Consider the following 11,879-nt stretch of genomic DNA (forward strand, 5'->3'; position numbering starts at 1 on the left):
CCTACCATTTCCACCTTATAATGGACTGCTGCCAGGCCTCCCTAGCTTTATGCCTTTGTAGGTCTTATGGACCTCACCTCATAATGGGAGGTGCATATGGACAGGTGGCTCCTTGATGTTCCAGGATCAGCGCAGTTTTTCCCCCCACCAGGGCCCAGGAATGTGCCAAGACCTGGTTCTTAAATGGCATATAATTCTGTTCTGCAGATGGCACAGCCATACATACTCCAAAATCCCAAGATTCTGTCATTCTGTCATTCTCCCCATATTTTCCAAATGCTTGCATCATTGCACCTCTCACGGCATTTCCTCCCGCTGGGTCGTTTGGCCAGGTCACCACAAGTGACATGCTTAGCAATTGAGTCACCATTTTGCTCCAGGCACCAACTGCTAACCAGGACAGTGTTCTCCTCACCAGCCAGCCAGTGGATGAACCAGTCCCAAATGTCCTCCTGACCACCCACTTATGGTTCATTTGTGTTAGTCTGGATCCTCCAAGAAGCAGACACCAATACAGGATTAAACATGCAAAAGTTTTATTCGGGAAAGAGTTGGCATGAGTCAGGGAAGATGGGGAGAGCTATCAGATCACAATTCAAGTCCAACCCAGGGAGAGAAGTTTGGGTGGAATCATTCCAGACTTGTGCCATCTAAGCAAACTTACTGAGGTGAAGTCAGCCATCTTGGTATTCTGTGCGTTCCAGGAATGGGCCTGCCTTAGTGTCCCTGCCGTGCTCAGTAGATGGTAGGGATGAGCCCTGGGAGGTGGGGCCTCTGTGCAAACATGTTAATAACTTTCAGAGCTCAACCACTGAACCATTAATTAATGAGGTCTCTGAAATTGCAGTTGTGTTAGGAACATTCTCCTGGAAAACACAGTTGCCAACCAAGATATCTGTTGCCTATGTTGGGGGAAAGGAAAAGCATATGAGTTCAGGAAGTTGCTAATGAAAATATTTGCTAATGAAATTCTTGCTCTCCCCCCTCCCCAACCAGTCCGAAAGATAAAAGTCAGGGGAGTAATTAGGGGCCTGTGCACAGACATGTTTGGGAAGTCATCACATGAGGCCTGCATGAGAATGACATGTCAGAGCAGGGCAGTGTGGGTAGTGATGGGCATGCCAGCCTTGTGCAAACGCAGAGGACAGACGGGGGAAGTAGAGGCAGCTCCACAAGTTAAGGACTCAGTCCTCCTTCAGAGGCTAACTGCCAAGACCAGGTTGTCACCAGCACTTCCGACAAACTGGCTATAAGTCTGAGGTTCCATGACCCCTCCTCAGTCTGATCATTTGCTAGAGTGGCTCACAGAGCTCAGGAGAACACTTCGCTTACCAGATTCCCGGTTTATTATGAAGAATATAGCTCAGGAACAGCTAGATGGAGGAGATGCACGGGGGTGAGGAAGGGGGACAGGGCCCTCTTTGACCTCTCAAGGCATGACACTCTCCCTGCATCTCCACGTGTTCACCAACCCCAAAGCTCACTGAAGCCCCTTTTTTTTTGGAGGGGGGATTTTTATGGTGCCTTCATCACATGGGCGTGGTCAATAACTAACTTATTTTCCATTTCTCTCCACTTTGGAGGATAAGGGAGTAGGACTGAACATTCCAAGCTTCCATTCAGACCCACTCAGGAGCACACTGAGAGTCACCTCATTAGAACACAAGACACTCCTATAACCCAGGAAATTCCAAGGGAGCTAAGGGTCTGTGTCAGACACTCCTATCACTTTGGAAATCACAAGGGGCAATTCTTATAACACCAGCATTCTTCACAGAGCTAGAACAAACAATCCTAAGATTTGTATGGAACCAAAAAAGACCCCCCAAAATAGCCAAAGCAATCTTGGAAAAGAAAACCAAAGCAGGAGGCATCACAATCCCGGACTTCAAGCTATACTACAAAGCTGTCATCATCAAGACAGTATGGTACTGACACAAAAACAGACACTCAGATCAATGGAACAGAATAAAGAGAACCCAGAAATGGACCCACAAATGTATGGCCAACTAATCTTTAACAAAGCAGGAAAGAATAGCCACTGGAATAAAGACAGTCTCTTCAGCAAGTGGTGCTGGGAAAACTGCACAGCGACATGAAGAAGAATGAACCTGGACCACTTCTTTACACCAGACACAAAATGACTTCCAAATGGATGAAAGACCTAAACCTAAGATAGAAGCCATCAAAATCCTAGAGGAGGAAGCAGGCAAAAACCTCTTTGACCTCAGCCGCAATAACTTCTTACTCAACACGTCTCTGGAGGCAAGGGAAACCAAAGCAAAAATGAACTACTGGGACCTCATCAAGATAAAAGCCTTCTGCACAGCGAAGGAAACAATCAGCAAAACTAAAAGGCAACCAATGGAATGGGAGAAGATATTCGCTAACGACCTATCAGATAAAGGGTTAGTATCCAAAATCTGTAAAGAACTTATCAAACTCAACACCCAAAAAAACCAATAATCCAGTGAAAAAAATGGGCAAAAGACATGAATAGACACTTCTCCAAAGAAGACATCCAGAGGCCATCAACACATGAAAAAATGCTCAACATCCCTCATCATCAGGGAAATACAAATCAAAACCACAACGAGTTACCACCTTATACCTGTCAGAGCGGCTAACATTAACAACTCAGGCAACAACAGATGTTGGCAAGGATGCGGAGAAAGAGGATCTCTTTTGCATTGTTGGTGGGAATGCAAGCTGGTGCAGCCGCTCTGGAAAACAGTCTGGAGGTTCCTCAAAAAATTAAAAATAGAACTACCCTACGGGGGCTGAGTCGATTAAGCATCCAATTTCCGCTCAGGTCATGATTCAACAGTTCGTGGGTTTGAGCCCCATGTCGGGCTCTGTGCTGACAGCTCAGAGCCTGGAGCCTGCTTCGGATTCTGTGTCTCCCTCTCTCTCTCCCTTTCCCCTGCTTGTATTCTCGCTCTCTCAAAAATAAATAAATAAACATTTAAAAAATAAAGAACTACCTTACGACCTAGCAATTGCACTACTAGCTATTTATCCAAGGGACACAGGTGTGCTGTTTTGAAGGGGCACATGCACCCCAATGTTTATAGCAACACTATCAACAATAGCCAAAGTACGGAAAGGGCTCAAATGTCCATCAATGGATGAATGGATAAAGAAGATATGGTGTGTACACACACACACACACACACACACACACACACACACAATGGAGTATTACTCAGCAATCAAAAAGAATGAAATCTTGCCATTTGCAACAACGTGGATGGAACGGGAGGGTATTATGCTAAGCGAAATTAATCAGAGAAAGACAAATATATGACTTCACTCATGAGGAATTTAAGATACAAAACAGATGAACACAGGGAAGGGAAGCAAAAATAATATAAAAACAAGTAGGGGACAAAACATAAGAGACTCTTGGGGTGCCTGGGTGGCTCAGTCAGTTAAGTGTCCGACTTCGGCCCAGGTCATGATTTCACAGTTCGTGGGTTCAAGCCCTGCATCAGGCTCTGTGCTGACAGCTCAGAGCCTGGAACCTGCTTTGGATTCTGTGTCTCCCTCTCTCTCTGCCCCTCCCCAGCTCATGCTTGCACTCTGTCTCTGTCAAAAGTAAATAAACTTAAAAAATTTTTTTTTAATGGGCTACAGGCCTGAAAAGACATTTCTCCAAAGAAGACTTATACATATGGCTAACAGGCACATGAAAAAGTGTTCAATATCACTAATCACCAGGGAAATGTAAATCAAAACCTCAGACTTGTTAGGGTGGCTATTACAAAACAAAACAAAACAACAAAACAAAAACCTAACAAGTGTTGACAAGGGTGTGGAGAAAAGGGAACTCTTGTGCACTGTGGGTGGGACAGTAAATTGCTACAGCCGTTATGGAAAACAGTATGAAGATTCCTCAAAAAGTTAAAAATCCCACTTCTGGGTATTTATCCAAAAGAATTGAAAGCAGGATCTCTAAGAAATATCAGCACTCCCGGGGCACCTGGGTGGCTCGGTCAGTTGGGCGTCCGACTTCGGCTCAGGTCATGATCTCAGGGTCTGTGAGTTCAAGTCCCTGCGGCGGGCTCTGTGCTGACAGCTCAGAGCCTGGAGCCTGTTTCAGATCCTGTGTCTCCCTCTCTCTCTGCCCCTCCCCTGTTCACACGCTGTCTCTCTCTGTCTCAAAAATAAATAAACGTTAAAAAAATTAAAAAAAAAAAGAAAGAAATATCAGCACTCCCATGTGCACTGGGGCATTGTTCACAATAGACAAGATATAGAAACAAACTATCAACCAAGTGGATAAAGAAAATATGACATATATATCACATTTATATATATGCAAACTATATGTGTTATATATATTTGTGTATACACACACACACACACACACACACACGCGACGGAATTTTATTCAGCTTCAAAAAAGAAGGAAATCTTGCCATTTGTGACAACGAGGATGAACCTAGAGGGCATTATGCTAAGTGAAATAAATCAGACACAGAAAGACAAATTCTGTATCATTTCCCTTATATTTGGAATCTAAAATAGTCAAACTCCTAGAAACAGAGATTAGAACGACGGTGGCCAGGGGCTGGGGAAAGGGAGAAATGGGGGAGGTGATGGTCAAAGGGTACAAACTTGCAGTTTTGCAAGGCAAATAATTTCTAGAGATCTGCTACATAGTGTAGTGTCTGTAATCAACAATATTGTATCGTATACTTAAAATTTGCTAAAAGATTAGCGGCTACGACGCCCTCAGCGTCAGCACAGATGCCCGGATCACAGAGGGCCGGGTCCTCCCGAGGTCCTAGAGCTGCCCGGAAGTGTCTCTGGATCGCTTCTGAGGACCTGGCCCTGCTTCCGGCGTGGCAGGGGTCCCGCTCTCCGCCAGGCCGCTGTGTGCCGGATTGCGCGTTCAGGTACGGGGAAGTCTCGGGGTTTTGGGGTGCGGGGAATGGGATCAATCTTCCCGGGAGGGGACCGCGGACCGCGACGCGGCCCCTTGGCCGCCGCATCCGGGGAGTTCTAGAGGCAGATGTGGTGCCGTTTGGGGCGGGGCCGGACAGCGCCTGACTCTTGGGCGGCTCTTGGGCGGCCAGGGCCGCCCCGGCGAGCAGGGGGCACGACTCCAATCGGGCCGTCTCCGTCAGCTCCTGCCCCGGGCCGGTGGGCCGAGAGGGTCAGCGTGGGGCAGCACGCCAGCCTCCGGGGAGCAGGGCCTGCGCAGCGCGGCGGCCGGGGCGAGTGGAAGGCAGTTCCTGATAGTGGCCAGGCAGAGGGGGACGACCCCTTGTTTGTCAGTGGATGATCTCTGACAGGCAGGGTGAGGGGAGGCCCGGCCTTCCGAGGAGAATGGGCACGATGAACCCCGTAGAGGGCTTTCCGTGCCCCCGGGGCTTCCCCAGCGCTCCGCGGTGCCGCATCTCGCCCTGGGCCTGGTGGGAGCCTTGGGGGCAGGATCTGTGCCCGGCTGAGCTCTGTTCAAGCACATGGAGCTGCTGAGGTGGGCGGTGCTCCCTCGTCCTGTATAAGCAGGTGTGTGGCTCGGTCACCTGCGATGTGTCATGACATTATACTGTCCCTTCAGGTAATGACACAGACCTTTCTCCAGGTACCTCAGCCCCTCCTGCCTGAGTGACTGTCTCGTTTCCCCTGTGCTGTGGAAACAGTGAGAAGTTTTGATAGACGGGCCTGGTTCTAGGCCCTGGCAGTTGTGTTTGAGCCCCGGTTTCCTTATAGACAAGGTGAGGATAGGAACTGGCTCTGGCAGAGCTGTTGTGAGAATTCAAAGTTGAATGATCTTACCGTGGGCAGTGGCAGCAGCCATGGCTGTGTGTCCCTGTGTTCTCTGGACTTTTCTTCTCCTTCATTCTTTTCTCCATTATGGATTTGGAGATCTTATGTGAGCTCTCTTGTTTTCTGGTTCTCTTCTCCTCCCCACTCCGTCTCCCTTCCCTGCCCACTCCTGGCTCTCCTCTTCGCGGGATTCGAGTGGACCCCTCTGCCACCTGCTCTCAGGGAACCTCCCGTAACATGGGCTGTCATCAGTGGTTCATGCCGTCGGCCTCTCCAAGGCAGAGACCATGTCAGTCCTCATTTGCTGGCCCTTCAAAGGACAGAGGAGTTACTGGGCTTCTCTTCCCCCTCTGCCCTTGGCAGTTGCAGCTGGGACCTTTCCTCTGGGCTGCCTGATCACGAGGGAGGAGACCGCGATGTCTGCCGTGGGGACTGCATCTCCATACCTGCATTACCCTGGTGACAGTCACAGCAGCCGGGTGAGTTTCCTGGGGGCCCAGCTCCCCCCAGAAGTGGCAGCAATGCCCCGGCTCCTGGGGGACCTGGACAGGGGCACATTCAGAAAGTTGTTGAAGCTGGTGGTCAGCAGTCTGCAGGGAGAGGACTGTCGGGAGGCTGTGCAGCGCCTCAGGGCTGGCGCAGACCTGCCGGAGGAAAGGCTGGGCGCCCTCCTAGCCGGCACCAACACACTGCTCCAGCAGGCCCTCCGGCTGCCCCCAGCCAGCCTGAAGCCCGACGCCTTCAAAGACCAGCTCCGGGAGCTCTGCATCCCCCAGGACCTGGTCATGGACTTGTCCAGCGTGGTGTTTGGGAGCCAGCGGCTTCTCCTCAACTCTGTGGCCAGGCGGCAGGGGACCTGGCTGCCCCACGTTGCCAGCTTGTGGTGGAGGGTGGATGTGGCAATCTCCACCAGTGCCCTGGCCCGCTCCCTGCAGCCGAGTGTCCTAATGCAGCTGAAGCTTTCAGATGGGTCAGCATACCGCTTCGAGGTCCCCACAGCCAAGTTCCAGGAGCTGAGGTACGGCGTGGCCCTAGTCCTGAAGGAGATGGCGGACCTGGAGAAGAGGTGTGAGCTCAAATTGCAGGACTGACCCGTGCTTGCAGTCCCATTCCAGTCCCTTGGGGGTGGCTGGCCCTGATAGGCATCTCCAAAGTGAAGCCTGTCCTGCCGGGAAGCATTTTTCAGGGAGATGTTTGAATGTAATGATGTCATTCTCTGTTTAATTAAGAAAGACAACTTTTTCTTCCCTTTGTACTGGAAATAAAGCAACTATAAAAAAAACAAAACCAAACACGTTCCCCTGGGTGGGCACCAAACTGCCACCCGTCCCCTGGCTGTTGCTTGTGTTGCTGGGTGAGGGCACCTGCTGCTCTGGTGTGGCCACATGTGGTCCGGTTATCATCTGGGGTCCAGGCCAAGGCCTTGGTGCGGACACTGTGGTCGCTCGGCCTGGCTCCATGTAGCATTTGAGCTCTCCGCTCATTTGCTTTTATGAACCTTATGTCTTAGGGGGGGACAATTCATTCTCCTGCCTTAAATCTTGGACCTCGTGGAGCCAACATTCTAGTGCTAAGGGGGTGACGTTGTAAAATGCGTAGTAAAAAAATGACCAGTATCTTGTCAGAGAAGGGTGAGAGATGCAGAAATAGAGCAGGGTCCCTGTGAAGGGAGGCAGGGTTATGGAAGAGCTGGGCTGTCATCTTAAATTGGGTCATGGTGTGGGCCTTCTTGAGGACATGGTCTAAGAGCAAAGATCTGAAGGAGGTAGGGGAACAGAGCAGTCTGAGGAATGGGGGCTCTGGGGAGGGGCAGCTGGCAGTGCATGACCGTGGAGCTGCGGCTGGGTGAGGGGCTGTGGAGGCCCCCAGGGCCTCAGTTCTGAGCAGAGTGGGTGGGATCTGACAATTGTTTTAATAACTTTTCTTTCCCAGTTTTTTTGAGAGAGAGCACACACGCACGCAGGGGAGGACACAAGGAGACAGAATCTCAAGCAGGCTCCGTGTGAGGTCATGACCTGAGTGGAAATCAGAAATTGACGCTTAACCGGCTGAGCCACCCAGGCGCCCTTGACAGTTGTTGTAAAAGAATCTCACGGGGGCGCCTGGGTGGCTCAGGTGGTTAAGCGGCCGACTTCGGCTCAGGTCATGATCTCGCGGGTCCGTGAGGTCGAGCCCCGCGTCAGGCTCTGTGCTGACAGCTCAGGGCCTGGAGCCTGTTTCGGATTCTGTGTCTCCCTCTCTCTGACCCTCCTCCGTTCATGCTGTCTCTCTCTGTCTCAAAAATAAATAAACGTTAAAAAAAAATTAAAAAAAAAAATCACAGGGGAACACTTTAAATCATACATACATACACACACACACACAGACATACATACATAAAATTAAATAAATAATCTCACTGGATGCTGTGTTGAGAGCAGAGCACAAGGGCAGGGTCGGGGAGCCTGGTGGAGAGGCTGTTGCCAGGGCTGAGTTGGCATCTGGAGAGGGAAACGGGGGCCTCTCCTGGGATCCTCTAGGTGGGTGTCTTGGGCAGCTCAGGTTGCCATAACAAAGTATCATAGATTAAATGGCTTGAACAGCATAACTGTATTTCCTCACAGTTCCAGAGGCTGGAAGTCAGAGATCACAGTGGGAGAGGCTTCTGTCCCTGTCTGCAGACAGCCTTTCCTCAGGAAGCATGCGTGTATGAGAGAAGAGAGCTCTCTTACTGAGGACACCAGTCCTGATGCATCAGGGCCCCACCCTTATGACTCCATTTACCCTTAACCCCCTCCCTGAAGGCACCATCTCCATCAACAGTCATACTGGGGGTCAAGGCTTCCACACGAACTTTGGCGGGGGGACACGATTCAGTCGTTAGCAGTGAGAGTATGCAGGGTAGAGGGGAGCGGGATCTTTCCTGGGTGACTCTGTGGGAATGTTCAGGGCCCATGGCCACTTTGCACCTTCCAGCATAACCCCTCCCTGCCAGGTAGGGGAACTTGGGGTCCTGCTCTTTGCGTAGACATTTGCTGTAGGGCCTTGTTCCCCTGCAGTGTCCCTGCCTTCACGGTCTGCTTTCTGCTGGGCGACCAGGTCACACAAGTCTCGTGGAAAAACTTCCTCTGAAAACAGCTAATGATCTTGGGGTGCCCATCAGTCACCCTGATGCATCTGTGTTGGAACCCCTGCCCTTACCCAGCACCCCCTTCCTGCCCCCCTGCTCTGTGTCAGGCTCCATCAAGATCGGCAGTGCTTGCTCACTGCCATTTACAGAACACTCCCGCCATCTCCGTTGAGTCTTTTCCCTGAGACAGGGTCATGGCAAGTTAGGTGTGCACCAAGGGCAGAGAGAGGAGGCGGCTGCACGGGAAGCTGACAACAAGGTGGGGTGGTGCTACACACTCACAGTTAGGGTTTCAGAGGCCGAGCCCCCCCAGGCAAGGCCCAGACCCGGCTAAGCAGGGATGCACCCTGTGTGTCTCATTCAGCATCCGCTGCCATCTTTCGGCCCTGCTTCCCCAAGGATGCGAGCTGGACTGGGCCATCCAAACTGCTACCTGGCCCACCCTAGAAGCATGTGCTAAGTGCCAGGTCTGCCCAACCAGTGGAGGCTTTCTATGCTAGGTGTTTCTTTCATGACCATCAGACATGTTCAGGCAGTATGTACTCATGAGACATTTGGAGAAACTCAAAAAAGAAAAAAAGAAAAAAATTTAAAAGTCCCTTTGCCCACAGACAGCCATGGAAACTGTGTTCATCAGACTTCACACTTGTGCTGTGTGTCTGTGTTAGCTCTGTTCACTTAACCCCTCCTGAGCACGACAGTCGTGGCTAATGGCTGCAAAACCTGCCATTCCCCTTGGTGGATGTGCTGAATTTTACCTAGACAAACACACACCACAGGCTGGGTGGCTGAAACATCGATTTCCCATAGCTCTGGAGGCTGGGAGGCTGGGATCAGGATGCCGATATGGCTGGGTTAGGGCCTTCTTCAGGGCTGCAGACTTCTCCCTGTGTCCTCACAAGGTTAAAGGGGTGAGGGAGCTCTCTTGGGGCTCTCTGTAAGGGCACTAATCCCATTCATGAGGCTCTGAACCCATCCCAATCACCTCCCATATGCCCCAAACCCTCATAGCATCACATTGGGCATTAGGGTTTCAATATATAGATTTTGGCCGGGGGGGTGGGGGTGGGAGGACACAGACCACAGCAGCTTTTGTATTCTTTTTTTCTTTTAAAAATCACAGTGGGGGTGCCTGGGTGGCTCAGTCAGTTAAGCGTTCGACTTCAGCTCCGGTCATGTCATGATCTTGCAGTCCGTGAGTTCAAGCCCTGCACAGGGCCCTGTGCTGACAGCTCGGAGCCTGGAGCCTGCTTCGGATTCTGTGTCTCCCTCTCTCTCTGCCCCTCCCCTGCTCACGCTCTGTCTCTCTCTCCTACAAAAATAAACATTCAGAAAATTTTTTTAAAAAATCACAGTGACATTAGTGGTAAAACCATTTTATATTGAAACTGTTTAGAAGTGGGAACAGATGAGGCAGAACATTTTAGAGCCCTTGATATTATTGCCAAAGCACAGCCTCCTCAACCTTCACGGGCCAGTCCCTGGTGATGCACAAAGAAATTACAGGTGTAACCAACAGGTGCTGAGCAGTCTAGGTACAACTTTAACTCACAAGTGTGAAGTTCCCCCGCTTCACAGGTGATAACGCATAGAGGTTAGAGAGTTGCCCGATGTCAAACAGCTGGTGGGGGTGCTGTCCACCTTCCCTCCCCACCTGGATGGGGCTTCCCTGTGGCAGTGTCCCTGGTCTACTGACTGGGCAAGTGACTGGGAGGGGTAAGGAGATTCAGCCGGGGGGGGCTTCAAGAGGCTCTCCCTGCTGGCTCACGTGCCTTGAGTGGCTATTGGCCCCAGGAGGACACACGTTTAGGGCTGAAAGCCATGGAGATTCAGGGGCTTCTGCTGTGCAGGATTCTTGGAATTTGGTAGGTGCAACCAGGAATGGAGCCCTAGGATCTGAGCCAGGCTTTTATCCCCCAGCAGGAAGCTCCACGCTGTAGTGCCACCAAAGGGCCACTTGGCTGGGCCCCCATGATCCTCAATAATACACCTGAGCAGAGAGAAGCACTTCCCAGGCCACCCTACTGTCGGCATCTATGAGAAACACACACAGCCCCTTCCCAAGAGGCCCTCGCAGGGAGGACAGAGCTCTCACTTGGAGCCCCTCAAGCCTCTCAGCAGTTCTTGCAGGTAGAGGACACTTCCACTCACAGATAGGCCGATGGAGGCTCAGAGTTACAGGAGTCAGATAGTGGGCAAGTGCCCAGATCTGCACACCCTTGCTCCGCCTGTGGGTTGCAGAGACCACTCCCTACCCCATCCTTGTGCATCGGACCGACCGGGATTGCATGGCAGTTTGGTGCATTGGTGTGTCCACTGTGAGAGTCAGCAGACTCTGGGAGGGCCCTCAGCCCCTTGCAGGCAGAGCACCTGGTCACATGCAATCTGCTCCTGCTGGGCTCCAGACACGTGGGGGTGTAACGTTCTGCCCACTCACCAGCCGTTTACCAGAAGAGACATTCTGTGCTTTTTGTCTTTCAGTCAGTAACAGTGGGGTCAGAGCATTGTTCTCCATCCATGGTGGGCTGGACAAGGCAGCCCTAACCACGCTGTCCCTCCCACAGCACCTGCAAGGTGGCCTTCCCTCCGTTTCCCACTGCTGCTCCGCAGAGCTGCTGCAGCAGGGGACGGCTGCAAGGGAATATTTCAGCTCTGCAGGTCACAAGGGTTGTCGGCTCTGCCAATGTTGCTTGCAAGCAGCCAGACGCTACGTAAATGAACGGGCACAATTACTTTCTTACTGGCACTGAAATTTTAATTTCATAGGTCACAAAATCATCTTGTTTTCAAGCATTAAAAACCACTGTTAGTCTCTGGGGACATGCAAAACCAGGTGGCAGGTGGCTCTGCCATACCGCCCTCAACCCAGCCAGGCTGGGGTGCGTGGATCCTGTGTGCCCAAAGGACTCCCCTAGGCTACAGAGCAACTGTCTACCCTCATCTGTAGTCAGTCCTTACCACTCACAGGCCTTGAGGTCCACCTTTGTCTCCA

At 51.3% G+C, this 11,879-nt stretch overlaps 1 protein-coding gene across 1 annotated transcript; it reads left to right on the forward strand.

Moving 5' to 3' along the window:
* The first annotated feature begins 4,806 nt into the window (after positions 1-4,806).
* On the forward strand, positions 4,807-7,070 carry COMMD5 (COMM domain containing 5). Its single transcript, XM_058699521.1, has 2 exons — positions 4,807-4,901; positions 6,142-7,070. The coding sequence occupies exon 2, from the start codon at positions 6,195-6,197 to the stop codon at positions 6,867-6,869; it is 675 nt and encodes a 224-aa protein (XP_058555504.1). The 5' UTR covers positions 4,807-4,901; positions 6,142-6,194; the 3' UTR covers positions 6,870-7,070.
* The last annotated feature ends 4,809 nt before the right edge of the window (positions 7,071-11,879 follow it).

The sequence above is a fragment of the Neofelis nebulosa genome, chromosome 14 (assembly GCF_028018385.1).
Source record: "Neofelis nebulosa isolate mNeoNeb1 chromosome 14, mNeoNeb1.pri, whole genome shotgun sequence".
In the NCBI taxonomy this organism is placed as follows: domain Eukaryota; kingdom Metazoa; phylum Chordata; class Mammalia; order Carnivora; family Felidae; genus Neofelis; species Neofelis nebulosa.